The 20,608-nt window shown below is 50.5% G+C and overlaps 1 protein-coding gene across 3 annotated transcripts in view; it reads left to right on the forward strand.

Moving 5' to 3' along the window:
* LMF1 (lipase maturation factor 1) overlaps nt 1–20,608 on the forward strand; it is a 151,157-nt gene that overhangs the window by 61,819 nt on the left and 68,730 nt on the right. For all 3 annotated transcript variants that reach the window (XM_032125490.1, XM_032125488.1, XM_032125489.1), the window contains one exon: nt 2,997–3,062. In XM_032125490.1, coding sequence (XP_031981381.1) covers nt 2,997–3,062 — 66 coding nt within the window. The remainder of the gene's footprint in view (nt 1–2,996; nt 3,063–20,608) is intronic.

The raw sequence follows: 20,608 nt of genomic DNA on the forward strand, positions 1-20,608 counted from the left end.
GGAGTAAAATAGGGACTTATTTATCTCTTTATCTTCTTTCTCTCACCTGGCTCTATCTTATCTAACAGAAAAATACGGTGGTGAAAGTCTCCCGTGGTGTATCCAGAGTTTGGGAAGTGCCCTTCGGGTGTGATCCCATGGATGCAGAGCAGGGCTGGTGGATGGAGTGTGTGGGGACAATGAAACGCAGGAATTCTATTATCCACCATTAAACTAAATTAAGAAACAAATCCGAAATGTAATTTTCCTTGCCCTGTGAGAAATGCTGCTGGATTTAATGCCCCTTAATTTGGGGAGCCTGGAGTTTTCCACGTCCAAGCAGGTGCTGCATCTCCATCCTGCCCCGAGCTCCTGGGCTATGACCTGGAGGAAGCAAACCTGGCAGGGGAGGAGGAACTGAGCTCATATTTCATCCTGGAGCTTAATTCAATCCAGGGGCAACATTTTCTGCTCCTCCTGCTGTAAATTCCTGTGACAAGGACCTCGAGTTCCTCCTTCCCAGGCCAGGAGCACTCATTATCCCAAGGAATCGGAGTGCCACGAGTGCCCGACCCCGGTGTCCCTGCAGCCACCAGCCCAGCAGTGGGAATTTAATAATCCAGGCTGGAGCTGGATTCAGAGAGAGGCCACAGAGGTGAAAGGGCCTCTGCTGGTTCACTTGGCCACCTGTTTGCTTGCCTTGAGCTCAGATTGGATTTGTATTCCTGAAAACTTCCCGGTTTCCGGGAGTCCCCTCGATGTGCAGAGCTGGTGTGGGGTGCCTGGTGCTCAGGGATCTTTTCCACCCTCAGCAATTCCAGGATTCTGTGATTCCTCCTTCTCCTTTCCTGCCTCTCCTCAGCAGAGCTGAAGCCCCAGGACAAGGGGATTTTCTGTGCTCCTTTGGCTCTTGTTCCTTGGTGCAAATCCTTGGGAAAACTGGAAAACTCAGGTGCCAGTGTGGGAGTGGAGTGGCCTCGAAGACAGCTCAGGGTAAAGCTGACTTTGAAACCCTTTAATGATGGGAGTGGGAGGTTTTTATGCTGCAAAACATCTTTGATACGAAGAGCTTTCAGTGACTTTCCTGTCTGAAAGCTTTCTAGTAAACAAAAAGGGATGAATTGCCTGAGTGAGTGGAAAATTGGGATTTTCAGAGCGCTGCTTTTCCCTGATCCTTGTTTTAATTGGAGTTTTCATTATCCCTGCTGAATAATAGTGCTTGATAACAGCCCAGGGAAGGGAGAGGAGGGAAGGTCATCAAGATAACTGTCCTGTTTTAATATTGCAGCATTCCTGCCCAGAGCTTCCTCCTGTGGCCTGGCCCTGCCGGCGCTGGAGCTGCAGCACATCCTGGGAGATGCTGTCGCTGGGTCCTGTAATTTTGGAAAAGCTGGGAGGGCAGGACAGGCTGGAGTGGCTGGGGAGGGGAGGATGGAGCCATGGCTGTTGGCAGTAAGGGTGTCTTGTCCCTGCCCCTCCTGCTCCAGAGGGATGGAGGGGAGAGTGCTGGGATGTGCTGAGTGAATCCCTGGAGATAAAACTGCTTTGCCATCCCAGAAATGCTGGCTGATATCACTTTGCATCCCTTTTCTACCAGTCGGGAGTTCATAAACTCTGCTCTGCCCTGTGCTCTCAGATGTCAGACAGGCAGACATATACAGCTCTGGATACTGGATATTTCTGAGGTCTGGACAGTTTTGGAGGGTCTTTAATTGGAATTTTGAATTCCTTTTGAGCCCCAAACATGTTAAACTTTGTTTAATGCTGCAAGTGAAGATTTGTTTTAGTGTGAGCAGGGAGGCTGGAGCAGAGGAGCCACTGTGGTCTCTTCCAACCTGTTCCAATTCTCTTGGAATTTGGATGGAATTCATAATGCCCTAATGCTGGAATCTCCTCCTCTGAGCTCAGATTTTAGCACTGGGAGGTCACTGATCCCTTTCCTGCTGCAAATGTAAGGAAGCCTCAGGATGCTCCCGGTGGAGCAGCAACGGTTCCCAAAACTCCCAGAAACTCCTGGTGTTTTTGTCCTGGAGAAAGCAGGACCATTATAATTAGGGCACTGTCAGAGGTAGGCAAATACCCCCTAATTGTATGCAGATGACAGAGCTGCTTCAACCTTTTGACTAGTGAAGCTTTCCTCAATTTGGGATATTGTGATCCTAATCAGGGACCTCTCCTGGACATCAAAGCAGGCCTTGATTGCACGGCTTCCTGCTCCAGCCCATCCCTGCCCAGGTGTCTTTCCTGCTCTGGCCGACTGATTCCTTTCTGCTCTTCATCACTGAGGCAAAGAAATTTAATCCCGATATTGCTGCCAGCCCTGGAATGGACCCAGTGATTTGGAAATGTCCCCGTGTTGTTGCCCTGAAGTCCCGGTGCAGGGGATACCTGCTGGTCTCCCTGCCAACCTCTAACCTGAGGTGGGGCAGAGCTGTCAGCAGTGCAGCCATCTGTGCTTGGAGCTGGCAGCTTCCTTCCCCTGCTCCTCTTTTGTTTCTCTGATTACTTTGATTGCATCTCTGTGTCCAGCTCTGTGTCCCTGTCCCTGCTCTGTGTCCCCCTCCCAGCTCCGTGGCACCGCTTCCTTTTCCACAGGCAGCAGAGGTGGCTTTGCCCGAGGGAAGCAGGTGGGTTTGGATGTTAAAATTGTGAATCTTGCTGGGTTTTGTCTGTTATCCCTGGTTTTTCCTGTTGCTGCTTCCCAGGGATGCTGGGAGCGATGCCAGGAGCCCAGGGCTGCTCAGACCTGAGCAAAGGCTCAGGTGTGGCTGAGGCTTCTTCCTTGAAGGGGAATTTGGCATATTCCACAAGGATTTATGCCAGATTTTCAGTAACCACGCAGTGGAATGAGTCACATCCATTATGTTCCCTTGGGAACAATGACTGGACCGAGGCTGTGGATGTGCCGTGGGTCTTGTTCAGCCTCTGCAGTTTAACCACAGAGTGTGGCATCTTGAGACACAAAATAAAGTAAAATAAAATATTTGTGACCATATTTTTGCCCTTTTTCCCCCCAGGGGCTGATTAAAATCCGAGGAGATCGCTGCTGGAGAGAGTTAACTTGCATGGATTATCACTACGAGGTGAGTGATGTGCACACTAAAACTCATTTCTCTTGTCTGCTTTTCTTTTGTAAAATAGTTTTCCCTTACCTCTCCTCTCCTGCCAGGCGAGCTCTCTGTGTTCTCCCTCTTGTTCCCAGCCTCTGGCAGTCAGGCCATGTCCATGTGCCAGCTGGGTGATGCTGGTTTGCCCAACCACAATCCCAGAAGTCCCATTTCTCTCCTTCCCTCCCATCCCCATCATGGATCCAGGAGCAAACCTGAGCCTCAGTGAGAACTTCCACTGCAAAACTGCTGCAGGGCAGGGACAGAAAGGAGCTTTCTGTGGTGTTGTCCCAGCTTACACTCCCAAAATGTGACAGAAACAGAGCATCCCTGTGCTCTCCAGCATGCAGAGAGATCGCTGGCGGTTCAGAACTCCGTGGGTTTATCTTTTTGGCATCTGTTGCAGTGATTATGTTGCATTCTGATTACGAACTGGGGGTTGTGTGCTGGCTCTGGGGCTCCTCTCCTCTCTGGTTACAGAGGCAAACTCGGCTCCCCCTCTCTCCTCACCTCTATTTTTGCGTTTGAGTTTTCTATCAATGGTACAAAGGAGAATGCTGCGTCCAGCGATGCTCTCGGGGTGAGGAGCTCTGGGTTGGTGAGGGGAATGGTCCTGAAGGAATATTTCCTTCCCTGGATTGACATCACAGCCACTGCCAGTGGCCCAGGCTGTTATAATGCCTCTGCTCTGGAATCCATGTCCATCAAGTATTTGGGAAGACAAATCTGATGGGGAGCGGCTGAGGGAGCTGGGAAAGGAGCTCAGCCTGGAGCAAAGGAGGCTCAGGGGGGACCTTGTGGCTCTGCACAAGTCCCTGACAGGAGGGGGCAGCCGGGGGTTCCGGGCTCTGCTCCCAGGGAACAGGGACAGGCTGTGCCAGGGGAGGTTCAGGTTGGACATCAGGGAAAATTCCTTCCCTAAAAGGGTGTTCAGGCTTTGGAAGGGCTGCCCAGGGCAGAGGTGCAGCCCCCATCCCTGGAGGTGATCAAAATCCATATGGATGTGGCACTTGAGGACATGGTTAGTGGTGAATGTGGTTGCTGTTGCTGTTGATGATCTTAAAGGGCTTTTCCAACTTTAACAATTCCATTACTTTATGAAATAGAATTTTGCAGGTCCTAAAAGCTCTGTTTGCCTTTTCAGCTTTAAATCTCCTTTTCTGTGTCACTGTCATTTACTTTTACTGGGCTTCCCCCCTTTAGTGTGGGGCTGTGCCTGTCCAAAAGCTGCAGCTCCCTTGGCTCTCACACAACACCGAGGATCCAACTTCATCCCGAGTAAAACTTGGGATGAAAGGACCCTGCAGTGCTGTCATTCCTAATCCTGAACATGGAGGTGGCTGCAGTAAATTATCCCAGTAAATTATCCAGTTTTGCTATCCAGGCACCTGGCAGCACTTGGGGAAAATCCAGCTCTGAGCCAGCCCCCAGCCGGCTCCGCCGCTGACCCCAGCCCACAACAATCAGTCCCAATAATCCCAGCTCTCCCAAATCAATCCCAGCATCAGGTCTGGAGCCCAGAGGGCTAATGAAGACCATTCCTGTCATATCCATAAGGATCCCTAGCCTGCACAGGCAGTTGGGACCGGGGCAGGGGGCAGATCTCGTTATCAATATCAATTATTTTAATCTGCACAAAAGAGGCTGTGAGAAAAGGAAAATGAAAGAGACCAAATTTTGTCCACCAGCAATAACAGCACAAAAATCCCAAAGGGCTGGGATTCACCTGCTGATTTCAGCCAGAGGGAGGGAGAAAAGGGGGAAGATGAAGGTACCTCTGTGAGGGAGGGAGGGAGCTGGGAATCTGCTCGTAATTAGGATGATAAAAGTGAGGACTGGAGCAGGTCAGGGATGGATTTGGGCCAGATGGAGTGTGCTGGGATGTATGTTGGCCACCCCAGCTCTCCTGCTCCAGCACAAGCTTCATCCAAGATCTACATGGGCTCCTGTGCCAAGAGAATTAATGGAAACACATGGCCTCCATCCCTGCCTGGACTATTTATTTGTAGTAGAACCTGCAGCTCTGCTCGTGGAAGAGAACATTTCCACTTTTGTCGGGAGTGGTGGATGGAATAGTGCGGTGGTGTTATGGTTAAATGGGTCCTTTTCCCTCCCTCTTTCCTTTCTGGGGTGTAGGGCCTTAATCCCAGCCTTTCTGGGGCTCTGCTCCTCGCTGAGGGCTCTCTGGGTGATTGGAGAGGGGAGTGGCATGGTTGGCATGGGAGAGGGATTTTCCCACCAGCCTGACCCTCCTGCATCCCTGAGGAGCAGATGGGATGGAAATGTGGGAGAGAATTCAGGCTCTGCTGGAGGTGGAGAAGACTTTGCTGCAGCACCAGGCACAGCTTTGGCACAGGAAGCTGCCTGGGGTGAGGGTTGCTGGATTAATCGTGGCTGTGGGTGCCAGGAGTTCCAGACTCCAATCCCAGCTTGGCAAAGCACCACAAACAAGGATTTTAACCTCCTTCTCCGTGGATTTCTGTGCTATCCAGGCCAGGGGCTCCAAGGTGGGCGCGTGGTTTGCGCCTGGAGTGTCTCTGGGTTGGGGTCCTGGAGCTTCGTGTGCTCCACGTCACCACGTCCACATGGACACACCTGGGTGGCACCTGGCAGGAGAAGCCCTGGAATCTGCCATGCATGGGTTTATTTATCCCTTTTTGGGCGTTGCTGTTGTTTCACTGTGGTTAGAGGGCTCTTTGCTGTGCAAGAAATCCCAGGAAAAGGGAGTTTTCCTCAGTGGAAGCTGTTCCTGATGCAGCTGATGCAGAGGGAAGCTGCTCTGGGTCTCGTGTCTGTTTGGCGTCAGGATTATTGGGATTTACCTGCTGTGGACACCAGGCTTGACCAATCCATGTGCAGGGATTGCAGGCTGGAGCTGGAATTCTGCTTCCACTGGAGCCTCTGGCATGGATCCCATGGTGTTCAGGGCATCCTGCCTGCCAGGGAAGGCAGAGGCAGCCTTGGATCTCTGCCTGTGCAAAGGGGAACGTGGCTGAGCATGTCACCCTGTCCCTGGCAGCTCCAGAGGGATCATTCCCAGAGCCCAACAGCTCCATTCCACAGCCAATGTGGGAGGGTCTGTCTTGGAAGGTTTAGAGCCACTCCAGACCATTTCTGGAGCTTGCAGGACATCGCCCAGGTGGGCTGGAGCAGCTTTCCAACCCCTCTTAGCAGGTACCGGCTCTGAGCCAGGATTGGGATCCGGATGGGGGAGCACCTCCTGTTCCAAGCTTTATCTGGCCCCAGCTTGGCTGAGCCTGAGAGTGCAGCCTGGCTGGCACAGGCACAACATCCTAACGTGCTCCAAACAGAGCAAATCCCCTCGGGCAAGAGCCGGGCTGGAAAATCTCACCAGCCCTGCAGCTCCCAACCCTGCGGAGCTCCCTCTGCCCAGATGTCCTGGCACAGGGCAGCTGTGGTGGCACAGGCAGGACATGGACATTTCAGATCCCAGCCACTCCGGAAGGAGCCTTTGGATGCTGGTGGAGGTTTTGGCAGAGTAGTCCAGCTGATAATCAAAGGAGTTTGGGAATGGGAAAGTCCTCCATGGTCTTATCTCTCCCATCCCGCCGTGTTCCACCAGGGAAGTGCTCCGGATGGGATCCAATCCAGTGATGCATTTTCCTAATGGCTGCCAAAGTGCTGCTGCTTTTTAATTCCAGACAGATATCTTGGAAAATTCAGCCACCAACTGGTGGGAACAGCTGTGGGAGCAGCTGCTGGGGCAGGAGCCCCGCTGGGCACCGAATCCATACTGGAGCTGCCGGACACGGCCACGGGTCCCTCCTGAGGGACCTCACTGACCTGTCCAAGGAAAGGAGGGACACCGAGGGGCTGGAGCAGGTCCAGGGAAGGGAACGGGGCTGGGGAAGGGGCTGGAGCACCAGGAGTGGCTGAGGGAGCTGGGAAAGGGGCTCAGCCTGGAGAAAAGGAGGCTCAGGGGGGACCTTGTGGCTCTGCACAACTCCCTGACAGGAGGGGGCAGCCGGGGGGGGGGTTCGGGCTCTGCTCCCAGGGAACAGGGACAGGAGCAGAGGGAACGGCCTCAGGCTGTGCCAGGGGAGGTTCAGGTTGGATATTGGGAAAATCCCTTCCCTAAAAGGGTGTTCAGGCATTGGAAGGGGCTGCCCCGTGGTGGAGTCCCCATCCCTGGAAGTGTTGAAAAAACGTGTGGATGTGACACTTGAGGACATGGGGCAGTGGTGGCCGTGGTAGTGGTGCTGGGAGTGGTTTGACTTGATGCCCTAAAAGGTCTTTTCCAACCTTAATTGATTTTCTGAAGCAAAGGGATAAAGGGAAATCAAAACTAAACCACACTCCTGGAGCAACAAATCTCTGTCAGCGTTGGAAGTGAGATCCGGGATTTGCTGCCCTGCTCCGGAGTTACCTGGAGGAGCTCGGGATGGGTTGGTCACCACAAAGCAGCAAAGTTTGCAGGATTTTACTGAGCCAACCTCTGCTTCATCTGAGCCCCATTTTAGCTCCCAAAGTGTCGCTGCTGCTGAGAAGAGCTTTGCTCTGTCCCCAGCCCCTGCACAGCCACAATGCCACTCCTGACGGGGACAAATTGTCCCTAATTATTGTGGAACTGCTTTTCCCAAGCAGAGGCTGTCAGTCAGTGCTCCAGCCCCGGCCACAGCAGCTCCCCAGTTCCTGGAGAACCTCTGGAAGGAAGCACAATAGATTTTGTGCCTAATTAGGGCTTGCTGACTGATAGCTGTGCTGATAAGGGCGATAAGGAAGCTCAAACTGCTCCTTAACTGCCTCTTCATTCCTTTTCTCCCTTCTCTCCGCTGGATTAGACCTCGTTAAGCTTTTCATCCAGCTTTTTCCAGGCCATTATGAAACAAAAAGTAAATAATATTTAGCAATCTGTTCAGATGAATCAGAAAATGAGCTGCTTTTATGAGCCTGGATGGCTCAGGGTGGGCTTTGTTCCAACAGTTTGCATCGCTGGAAGGGAAAATGTTCCTAGCAGGGAAGCAGGTGCTCAGATTTCGTGCTGAAAATTCTAAAGTTGCAAATTCAGACGAGGGAAGTGGTGCTGAATTAAAGAGAAAACAGTAATTATTAAAGGAAGTTACCACGCAAATAATTTGGGGGATCTTTTCGTTGGTAACATTAATAATTATGCTATAAAATATTTACGGAGCGTCCTAAGTTTACAATCCTTGGACCTGTGCCAGGACCTCACCACCCTCACAGGGAAGGATTCCTTCCTGAATTTAATTAAATGCAGAATAATTTGTGTCTCTGCTCCTTCCTTCGTGCAGGGTGGGAACTTGGAGGGTTTTGCTGATGGATGTTGCTGGTTCCAGCTCAGGGCTGTGTCTGAGTCGGGCACATGCGAGGCTTGAAGGAGGGACAAGATGCAGCCTTGAGATGGGGAAATTTTCCAGATTTCCCCAAAACTCATTTGAAAAGTTTATGAAAGTCCAGCAGCCCTGGGTGAGCTGGACACGTGGCAGTGAGCTCAGGGCCACTTCCAAGAAGTGACCGTAGGATTGGCAACTTGAAACAGAAAAATTCACCCTCTGGAAGTTGTGTTTCCATGAAAATGGGACTGAAATGAGCTGTGCTCCATCTCTGCCCTCATGGGACAGCTCTCTGGAGAGGCCCAAGCTGCTGTTGATGAGTTCTGGGTAAGGAGAGCAAAGAGGGAACAAAATTCTGCCCATGGAGGGCTGTAAATGCAGTTTATTTTCATCTCCTGGTGCAAAAGCAAGCGGCTCTTTGAGGCAAGGTGACTGATACCAAAGGAGGAACACACTTGGGCTCAGCTGCTTTAGTTTTTTCCTTCCCATTTGGTCCTAAGTTTTGAGAATTGACCTTTTCAGAGGTGGAATTGCAAAACCACTTGTCTTTATTCCCACGTCTCAAAGGGCTGCTTGAGGGTTGGAAACTGAGGATTAGGGGCTCTCTGCTGGGTTTTGGGGAGTTGCATGAGGCTGGAGGAAGGGCCGAGGGCTGAGCTGGCCTGGGATCAATGAAATAATGAGATCCATCATAGGGCAAGTGCTTGGAGCAATAACATTGGCAGATAAATGTCAGCAGGACATCAAAAGCTCATTATGCAGTATCTGGACTTTGTATGGGGCTCTGCAAGAAGGGCTTGGTCTCAGACAGCTTTCCAGATGAATCCCAGGTCTCTGACATGGATTCAAGGGATCTTTGAATGCAATTTGCTGGAATGGTTTGTTATTCCCAAGGCTGGGTTGGCTCTGCAGGTCTGAATGTGCCCATCACTTAAAAAAAGAGGGAGCAAACGCTTTAAAGCTGGGATTTGGGCTTGGCTTGGAGGATCTGCATTGCTGGGTTTGCACAGGTCAGGTTTGCTGGCAGAGATTCAGGGATATCACTTCCAGCTGAGCACTTCTGGGAAGGAGTGCTGGCTTCCCAGGATTTGGAAGTGCTGCAGACGTGCAGCACTTCGGAAAATGAGGGCTGAGCTCTCGGAGCAGTGAATTCCCAGAAGTGTAACTGTCCTGGTGGAGTTACAGTTTTAGGAGACAGCATGATAAATATTGACAGTGATGCCCAGTTAGGCCAGGTTTAAAAAGTAGAAAGGAATTCCGGGGCTTGTGCCCTCAAAGGATGTGCCGGAAGAACGAGGGTGATTAATAACGCCGGGCCTGAGGCAGAACAAAAGCAGATTTATGCAGGGATGTGGTGGGGGATATTTTATTCCAAGCAGAGCAGGCAGGGAAGCAGCTTTCCAGAGGCAAGCACTGGTGGGAGCAGGGCTTTGCTGTCAGTCAGGGCTGGAGCAGGAGTCTGGCTTGTGTTCCCAGAGCACCTAACGCGGCAGACATGTGGGAAGTGGAGGCCCAACACCTCAAAATCAGCATCAGTTTTGTGTCCAGGGGGACCAGGATCCTGGCAGGGAATTCAGGAGAAGGGGGCAGGAGTGTCTGGTCAGAGAATTATCAAAATAAAAGGTGGAGCTGCAAATCAGCATGAGAAAACAGCCCCAGCATCTTTGGATTCAGGAAGCCATGGCCTGCTGGAGGAAAGTGGATGGAGGCAGGTGCTGAGGGAGAAACTTCCCGAAGGAGAATCATGCAGGAACTTTTACAAGGGCTTGGAGTGCCAGGACAAAGGGGAATGGCTTCCCACTGCCAGAGGGCAGGGATAGATGGGATATTGGGAAGGAATTCCTCCCTGCGAGGGTAGGGGGGCCCTGGCACAGGGTGCCCAGAGAAGCTGTGGCTGCCCCTGGATCCCTGGAAGTGTCCAAGGCCAGGCTGGACAGGGCTTGGAGCACCCTGGGATGGTGGAAGGTGTCCCTGCCCATGGCAGGGGTGGCACTGGATGCGCTTTAAGGTCCCTTCCAACCCAATCCATTCCAGAATTCCATGTAAATTCTAAGTTCCAATGACAATCCCTCCCAGACACGGCTTCCACAGGCAGTGGAGCACCGGGTTTGGAGCAGGATTTTATTTGTCTCTTTGCTGCAGTTCCAACCTGTGGTTCTCTGTGATTCTTCACCATAAATGCTATCTCTATTTACCCAAAAACACCTTCTGGGATTCCCCCTTGGCCGAGCAGGTGGGTGGCACCTGCCACTTGTTGTGCCCCACTGGTTCCCTCAGCTTTCCATGATTCCATCAATACCAAACCAAACCAGGACAAACCAGCAAAGGTTTTGTGGAGATTCCCCCCCAGGGAACTTTGTGTGGTGAGGGTTTGGGGTGTGGGAGGGGGATCAGCAGCAGAGCTGTCAGTCACACGCCGGGCCTGCATTGGGAATATGCCAATCCCCTTTCCAGCAGTAACACAATTCCTCTTCCTGGATTCTTTGCTGTTTTTCTTACGGATTTGTTTTAAGCCTGGTGAAAGCTTCCTGTACACCTATTGGATTTCATCTCTTCGTTACACTCTCCCACTGTTCCCAGCTCATTTACAGACCACCCAGGACCCTCCTCACTTCCCTTAAATATTCCCTTTTCCTCCCCCTCCAGCCTTTTGGTCTTTTTCAATCCTAATCAGATGAATCCTTACAACAGCCACTCCACCAGCTCTCTGTGCTCTGCCCCGGCACGTGGCTCTGGTCCTCCCTGGGCTCCTCCAGGGGCAGGAATGTTGGATCCCATCACATCCCTCTGCCTCGCAGGGCTGTGGGGAATAATGCACCGCTCCTGGAACATGCAGGGCCCAGGAGGTTTGGCAGCTTGCAAGATAACAGAGGCAAGGCTCTGGTAGTTATTTAAATTATGGATTTATGAGCCAGTTAATGGGGTGTTTTAAGAAATGTGCAAAGAGAAGGAAGATGACAAATTTTGATGCTTTCTGGAAGACAGAAATGAGAGGGGGAAATGGCAGAAGATGATTTTCCAGTCTTTAGAAGTAACATGGAATGGTTTGGGTTGGAAGGGACCTTAAAGCCCATCCAGTTCCAACCCCAACACCTTCCACTATCCCATGTTGCTCCAAGCCCCATCCAACCTGGGCTTGGGCACTTCCAGGGATCCAGGGACAGCCACAGCTTCTCTGGGAATCTCTTCCAGGGCCTCCCCACCCTCACAGGGAGGAGTTTTTTACCAGGTCTGTTTTTCTTGCTTTAAGAAAGAGGGAGGCCCAGGGGCCTCCCGGGATGTTCCTACAAAGGTGTCTCGGTCCACAACCTCCAGTTTGGGGCCTCGAGGCCTCCAGACCTTGCCCAGAGCCCTCATCCCGATGCATCCACACCCGGAATCTCCCAATGGTCAGAACTAATCCCCATGGCCATAAATAGATTCATTTCTTCTCATCCTTCCTGGCGCTTAGGGACATTAAATAGTCTCTTTCCTGGTGTCCTCCTTAGCAGGTGCAGTTTAGGGAGAGTCATTTTTCCCATCCATTCCCACCTTTCTCAGCATTTGTAGGGAATTTACCCTCATTCCGGGTCCCTCGCCTCAGTTCTGCTGGAGAAGCTGCATGCCCAGTGGTGGATGGGGGTTCACAGCTCTCCTCCTCCAGTCTCTTACTGGGATTTTCTTCTGGGAATAAATGTAATAACCCATCCCAGTTCTCTGGGTAACATTCCTGGCACAGCATGCCCAGAGAAGCTGTGGCTGCCCCTGGATGCCTGGAAGTGTCCCAGGCCAGGTTGGATGGGGCTGGGAGCAGCCTGGGACAGTGAAAGGTGTCTCTGCCCATGGCAGGGGTGGAAGTGGATGGGCTTTAAGGCCCTTCCAACCCAAACCATTCCAGGATTCCACGATAATATTTTTTGTCATGCACCAAAGGTTTTAAGCTCAGCTTGAGTTTTTATTCCCCCAGAATAAAACAGGGTCTGGCCAGGAGAAGAGCCCACGACGGGCAGAACCTCATAGAAATAGTGGAGCCTTCCCTTTGTTTGCATAGCTCCAATTTCCAGTTAATTTATGCCATTTCCATGGAATTCCCTGTGGTTTTAAGCTTCCCATGTTGGACATACATTGATTTGAAGTGCAGCCCTCAGGTTGTGTCACCTCAGTGATCAGGGGCCGATGGCCTGAGCCAATTCCCAGGCACATTTCCCTCCTTCCCAGAGTTCGGGAAGAATTCCACATGTTTTTCCAAGTTTTTTGTGTCTTCTGAGTACTCCAGTGCTCACAGCAAGCCCTTGTAGCTCTGGAAAAAGAAGAATCCAGGGTTAGGGGGGTGCATGAATGAGTTAATTTGAAGTCTCTGCTGTGGTGTTTTGCTCCAAAGTCGTGTGCGCCAAACTGACCTTTAATCTTGGAATATAAATCACTTTCCAGTCCTATTATTTCTAAAATCCTACAGGCTTGCAAATGCACAAAAGAAGCCTTTGTCTCTTATTAATTTAATTTATAGGTTAAAGTTTCAAATCAGTGGCAAGCACAAGCTGATTTACTGTGCACTGCAGGAATTGCTGTTCTGGGAAGCGCAGCATTTGCTCCACTGCCTCGAAACGGGGATGTGTAATTAGGAGCTTCTGTAATTAAATGTAATGTAAGATAATTTGCTTATCATTTTTGGAATGCATTCTCCAGAAAAGCTAGGAGGAGAACTCAGTATGGATTAGCTCTTTCAACCTGAAAAACTCCCCAGATCAGTAAAATCATGTGTGGAACTGTCCCATCATCTCCTGTGTGATGTCATTTGTGTTGCAACAAAACCCAGCCACTTTTGGGATAAAATTCCCATAAAAGCAGGAGGAAGCCTTTTCCCACCAGTTTAAAACAGGACACTCTTTCCTATTTTTTTTTTCATTTGAAATGTTTAATTTTTATTTACTTTGAAGCTACAAAATTCCCATGCGGAGTCAGATATGAGACATTGGTTTCTCTTCCCAGCCTTAGGAGCGTTCCCATTTTCAGACCCATTTCTTCCACTTCCTGGGATTTCTAGTTAAGGAATTTTGTAACCAAGTTTTCTAATCTGCCTCCAAATAGCTTAACACAAAGAAATAAAACTTCTTCCTAACCCTGCTGTCATTCCCCATTCCAGGGGAAAAGCTTTGACTCCTCCAGGCTCTCTCTCCAGAGGCTTTTCCCTCTTGACCAATTTACACGGAAAACAGGGATTGTGACTCGCTGCCCTTGCCAAGATCGTGGAAATATCTGTATTAAAACCGGCATTTCTCTTCCTCCTATCCACAAATTCACTGATCTGAGTTTTCCAAGGATCACATTCTTCCTGTTCCCTCTCAGTCTCGGTGGCTGAAAGGGCTTTTCTTGCCTCAGCATTAATCAGGACATGTGACAGGACTGAGCTGGATCGTGTCCAATTAGCCCGGGACAAGATTGAATTTCCCACTGTCATGTTGGATCTGTTTGACTGTAACACAGGCTGGGCAGTGTCTGCAATCAACCCATGGATTTAGGGATTCTGGGATGAGGTGAGGGAGTGCCCACCCTTCCCCGGAGCTGGGCCTGGGCTGTGCTGGGGTTTCCCATCAGCTGCTGAGGGCATAAAATCAAAGCTTGGTGGGACAAGCAAGGAGAAGGATTTCTTATCCTGGAGCCAATGAGTTCCATGAACTCCCCTTCCCTAAGAAAGGAGAGCTCCTGGAGTCCTGCTGCTGGTTCCGCTCTTCTCCCAGTGCAGTATTCCACACCGCCGGTGAGTTGGGACCAAAATCCCTTTTCCACCCCTCTTTTTCCCTCAGGAATATTTCTACTTTTATAACTTGAGGGTGTCAGGCCATCCCTGCTCATGCAGAGGAGCATGTGAGGAGTCCTCAACCAGCAACTGCTGGAGCCCCTTCAGGTCCTGGAAGGCCACCATGAGGTCACCCCAAAGCTTCTCTTCCCCAGGCTGAACAATCCCAGCTCTCCCAGCAGAGCTGCTCCATCCTTCTGATCATTCTGGGGCCTCCTCTGGACTCTCTCCAGCAGCTCCATGTCCTTCCTGTGCAGGTGGGGTCTCACCTGAGTGGGGCAGAGGGGCAGAATTCCTTCCCTCATCCCTGTCACCTGCCGGAGGAGCAGGAGTGTCCCCTTGGAGGTGGCTCTGCTCCACGTGGGATCTGTCAGGGTTGGTAAATCCTTAAGGCAGGAGCTGCAATGAACAGTTTGCAAGCGGCCCACAATGGAAATCTGCTGGAATGTGTTATCCTTGGCCCCGAGGAGAAGAGGGGAATATTTTAATTCGAGGAGTTAACTGCAATTTTAGCAGCCTGTGAGAGCTTGGCAGGTGATGTGAGACCCTGTCCTGCTCTGATCTCAGCTGAAGGACTGGGAACACTGGCGTAGATGTGGGAATCAACCAGCAGCAGGAACGGGCTGGGAATGTTTCTGGGCTCTTTCTGTCCCTCATTAATGATTTTTAGTGCAGCTGCCACACTTTTAAGTTGCTGAAAATCATCATAAAGGGTTTTTCCAGCAGCTCCAGCAGGAGTTCCCCATGGGCAGGGAGCAGGGTGGATCCTGAGGCCTCCAGGCAGCTCCAAGTGCCTCCTCCCTTCCCTCTCCCTCAGCAGTTGTGTTGGTAAACAGAGCTGATGGACATTTCCCTCCCTTTGAACATTGAACCTGAACTATCCCAGTGCACAGGGATTGACAGGAGGGAGCGGGAGCCAAGGAGAGCTCCGGGAACTCTTTGCTGTGCCGGGAGAAGTGGAAGGATAATTTAGGCACATTTATCAAAGGGGGGGTCCCAAAGCCGGTCAAACCTGACTTTCCTAATTAAACTTTGGATTTATGACGCAGAAAGGAACTGGATTTGGAGCCTGCTGAGATTAAAGTTCATGTGCTGGTGCACCCCATGGGCAGGGACACCTTCCACTATCCCAGGGTGCTCCAAGCCCCGTCCAGCCTGGCCTTGGACACTTCCAGGGATCCAGGGGCAGCCAGAGCTTCTCTGGGAATCTCTGCAAAGGCCTCACCACCCCGGATTACTTCCCAACATCCCATCTATCCCTGCCCTCTGGCAGTTTAAACCCATTTATCCATGGCTTTGCCCTGTTCAGTGTCTGTATTTGTATCCTGTAGGAATTTTTGGGTCTCACTCTCCTTCCAAGCTGGAATAACTGAAGAGTGGCCCAGCACGAGGAGTGGGACCCTCCGTGGTCCCAGGGGAGCAGGGTTTTCCTTCATTCCTGGCTCAGCACCATCTCCTGTTTTATCTGCCGGGGATGAATCCAGGTTTCCTGTCCTGTGTTCATGCCAGTCTGCAGCCTCTCCCTCCCAGAGCACTTTTTTGGGCAGGAATACAGGATTTTAGCAGTATTGCCTTGACATCACACATGGAATGGGTTTAAATGCCAATTTGGATGTTCCTAACGTCTCCTGGATGTCTGATGTTTCCTCCCCTCCAGGATTTTATCTGTCACCCTTACAGGAGCTGTTGGGGCTGGGGGTTTCTGGGAGAGCCCTCTGGAATTCCTGGCTGTTCCTCCGGCACTTTGGTTCAATTTACTCCATGGACTGAAGGAAGAGTTCCCTTTAGGATAGGATAGGTTAGGTTACCCACTCTCCTCCATGGAAGAACAAAGAGCTGCCTGTTACATGGATAAGCACTGGAAGGTGGTGCTGCAGATGGGGATTTTGGGATGTATTTTGGGATGTATTTCACATTTTAGGGGCATGAAAAGCAGTGAGAACCTTGCAGTGGAACAGGACACAAACAGTCCTTAAACGGTGGAAATACAGGAATAAATGGGATGATAAAGCCCAGGGATCTGGCTGCAGTGCTGTTTGTAGCTTCAGGAAGGCTGGATCCTGCTGGCTGAGGGGGCAGTGGGGTCAGGGGGTCACTGCTGCCCTCGGGCTGTGTCAGGGCCCATGAGCAGCTCTGCCCTGCTCCAGAGGGTGCCTGGATTCCTCCACCTCCATGGAATCTCTCACTGCTGAGCTTGATTCACATCTTTGTACCAATCTGGGATTTTTTGGTGCTGCTGGTTAAAGGTGATAGCCAAAACGGGGTGAAATTCCTTTGGGTTTTTAATTAAAATTTAATCATTTAGCCAGATCCTCATGGGGAACATTAAGTTTGCCTTTCCCTGCGTTGTCCCAGGTGCTCCTTGGCACATTCAGGAGCCTTTTATTGCATTTTTGGCCCCATCCCCTCCAATGATGGAGCCAATCCCTGTGGTTTTTGTGGCAGGAGAGCCCTTTGTAGGGTGTGCTGTGACATTGCCGGAGTAAACCCCTATAAATCCATACACTGATGTATTTCCCTGGAGATTTTTAGTCCACCTCCTCCTTTAGGGCCTTCTGGAGATTGCAGGCAGGAATTTTTATCCTGGAATAGTGGATGAAATGATGAAGTTTGTTTCTCCTGCTGTTACAGAAGAGCTACCTTTGATCCCAAAGAACAGAGAATTGATTTCTTTAGATCTCCTCCTTCTCCTCTTACTCTGATCCTTCCTTCACCCATGGATCTCGTTGCCACTTTCCAAGTCCTGGTTCCCTGAAGATGATCCCCACTTTCCCAGCTGGCAGATCTGAGCCCAACGTGCCCGAGGTGATGCCAGACCTTGGGCTTCTGTCCTGCAGTTTGTCCCATGGCTTGGGAATGGGGAGTAAGGACCATCAAATCCCAGGAGTGGGGTTTGGCTGTGGAACCAGGAGCTTCCACAATGCTTGATGCGGTCATGAGTTCGTGCTGGGAAGGTGCCAGCCCGTGGGAATATGGGATTTTTAGCCAAATATTTGACTTTCAGCAAAAATTTGCTCTCCTGAAAGCATCTTGGGAAGAATTCCTTGCCAGGAATTTTGTTGCTGAGTGTGCCATGGGTGTGTCAGGGTTACAGGTGTCAGTGGGCAGTAATTAACTCACCATTTAATATTCCACATTTTTAATGGTTTCATGGCTTTGGAGAGCCCAAAACCATTAAAAACTAAAAACCATCCAGAGCTCCTGGATTCCTGATTTCTGTTGTTGTAACCCATTAGGAAAACTTGCTCTGGGATTTGCTTTACCTGTTGAAATAATTTATTATAAAAGATATTAAGAGCTTTGTCTTGTTTCGTTTCCAGATTTCATGGGATAAATCACATCCATGTTCCAGGACCATGGATGTGTGTCTGTGACAGCAGCTGGTTTTGATAAACTCCAAAATGTCCCTCTCGAGTAAATGAAACACAAATTTCACCCAGCAATTACACATCGGCCTTTCCATTCCCTTCCCTCCAAGCTCGAATTTGATTTTATTGCCTGAGATGTAGCAGAAATTTAATACTTTATCTCCTTCTGAGCCATCCCTCTCGGGCTCAGCATTCCTTTGGCTGGATTTGGGGTTCCAAGCACAGCTGATGTTTTGCCAAATTGAAGTAGTTCCATGCCCAAGTTTTGGGGATGGCTTAAACTTTTGAAGTTTGCCCAGAAATGTGCTTTATGCTGAGTTGTGTGGCAGGAGAGGTCTCTCCTTTTTCATTTTTCATTTAAATCAGCCTTTGGAGAGCCCAAAACCATCAGGAGTTACTCTTCTCCCCAAATTCTGGGTCAGGCCTGCAGCAGGATCTGCTCATTCCATAGGGATCCAAGGCTTATCTCTATGGAAAGAAAGGAATTCCAAGGCAGCTTGTGGTTCTCAGCTCCGCAGTGCAGATGGGATATTCCCACCTTCCCAGTGACAGGAATTCCATCTGTAATAAACACTTCCAGATGGGAGAGTTGCAATAGTCCAGGATAGGATTTTTATGGATGTTGGTGCACAAAGGCTTGGGACTGTGGGGTTGAAACCAGATCGGTGCTGCTGGAGAAGGAAAACCTGGCACACAGGTGGGAGGGGAATGGGGTTAGAAGGGGTGTGGGATGGCTGAAAGCCAGGGAATGCTGGGGTGCCACGGAGCTGATGTCACAGGAAGCGTGGTGGGGCGAGGGTGTTGATGTGGGATGAGGATGAGGAGCTGGAGGAACCAGGAATTTCAGCTCCTGCTGGCACCGCTTTCATGGCTTTGGCACCGTGTGTCCATGAGGGAGAGGAAGCTGGGAAGGCGTTGATGCTGTTGGAGCCTGCAGCAGCAGCCCCATGAGCTCCCTCCTGGACGGGATCATGGCTTGATCCCAGAGATCCGACTGCTTTTGTAGGGCCCCTGGCTTAGGCTGTCTCTAGGAGAGCCATCCAGAGCTTCCCACAGTGCTGGAGCATCCCAAACCCTCCCTCTGGAGCAAGGGAAGGCCTCTGCTGGCTTGTTTTGTCGAGCTAAACCAATGATTTGAGGAAGAACAGGCGCTTCTGAGTTTTCTTGGAGGCTTCACGTTGGGCTTCTCCTTGGAAAGAGCTCCTGGGTTGCAGAAGTTCAGTTGTGAGAGACAGGCCCTGCTCTGAGGCCTGCCAAACCATGAATATATTTCATGTTCTCCAACATGGTTGATCCTGGTCTTTTAGGCACCATTTCATGGAATTCTCCCCTGGATGTTAAAGCTGTGGAGACAAACTCTTGGCTTTAGGGTTTGCTTCCAGCCCGGGTGCGCAGGGAATGTGCTTTGTTCCTTTAAATAAAACGGGGCCATTTCTGCAGCAGGCCCTGGGCCCTCCCGTGGGAGGCTTGGGGTGGGTGGAAGAATGTCCCCATTATTCCCAGGCACACGTGGCTGCTCCGTGTCCTTTGCAGGGACAGGAGGAGGAAGGCAGCAGGTTGGGTTCTCCGCAGGGGCTTCACCCCAAAGTTATCAAGGTGTCGTCCCATTTTGGTGAGTTTGGCTCTGGTGCAAAGGTCCCCAGCCTCCCATGGGTGCGCTGGCAGCAGCTCTGAGCACGGTGTGCTCGGTTGAATTATTTTCATGTGGCTGTTGGTGTGGAAATCTGTGTTGGGGTGTAGAAACAACAGCTTTTCCCTTTCCAGTTAAAAAAAGAAACCAACCCACAGCGTTGTTTATTCCTGTGGGTTTTGCCCAGGAACTTCGGGCTTCTCCTGCCTGAACACAGCGATGGAGGCAGCAAATCTTTTGTAATAAAATAGGATTTTTTCTGCTTGGTATCTGAAGCAATTCAATTTCTAGTGCTTTTCCATTTTCCACTTGCATTTCCATTGCCTAGAGGATTCGGATGGATATTCCAGTGAAAGGTGTCCCTGCCTGTGGAAAGGGGTTGGAATGGGATGAGCTTTAAGGTCCCTTCCCACCCAAACATTCCATGGTTCTGTGATGTCCTTGTGGATCATCGGATTAGGGATGAGTGCTGGGACTCCCCAAGGCAGGACAAGGCTTTCCACGTGGGATGAGCTGGCAGGAAAGCCATTGTAAAGCCATTGTAAAGCCATTGTAAAGCCATTAAAGGTGTCACGCTTCTTATCTGCTTTTTGTTTATTAAAAAAAAAAAAAAAAAGAAAAAAAAGGAGGTTACAAATAAAGCTGTGTCACGAGATCCCCCTGGTAATTGAGGGGCCGAAATTAATTAGCCATGGTGAATGTTCTGCATGGCTCTCTCTCCCCTCGGAAGAAGGAGCCCTTTGTGCATCCCAGCCAAAGGCAGGATCTGCACATGGAATACCTGAGGGCATCACGGGGCCTTCTCCTCCCTCTGCTCTTTTCACACTTCTCTTCCCCATTCCCTGCCTGTCCTTTCAGATTCTTTGGATGGGAGGATTTCCTGACAGCTCTTTTCAGTGTGGCTTCCTCTCCAGCTCCCTCCCACACCCCTTAGGAGTGGTGGAGTCACCCCTTTTGTTTGAATTTTAACATCGGGGATGAAGCCGTGGATGCCCAGAGTTTGGCAGGCTCAGGTGGAGCTGATTGCTCTCAGCACAGGGTGGGATTGTTGGGATTGTCCTCTGCAGTTGGACTTGATGATCCTCCTGGCTCCCTTCCAGCTCAGGAGATTTTAGGATTCTTTCTGATGCTATTTGTGCTCTTCTCCTGTGCTGCTTAGTTTGGGGGTTATTGGTTATTTTTTAGATTTGCTTTTTGTAGTCAATTCCATCCTTCTTCTGTGAGGATTTGCACTCTTCTGCTCTTCATCTGCTGACTGAGCTCTGGTTTTTGGGAGTGCTGCCAGAGCAAGCCTGGATATCTCTAGAGTTGGGATTTTCTGCCTTTTTATTGTTCAGTCTCTTCCATATCTTTCCATCTTTCAGACAGTGGCTGGTAAACAAAGTTGTGTTGGATAGAATCATATCATTTATATTGCAATTCATTCTTCAGTT

Source organism: Corvus moneduloides, chromosome 16, assembly GCF_009650955.1.
Source record: "Corvus moneduloides isolate bCorMon1 chromosome 16, bCorMon1.pri, whole genome shotgun sequence".
In the NCBI taxonomy this organism is placed as follows: Eukaryota; Metazoa; Chordata; class Aves; order Passeriformes; family Corvidae; genus Corvus; species Corvus moneduloides.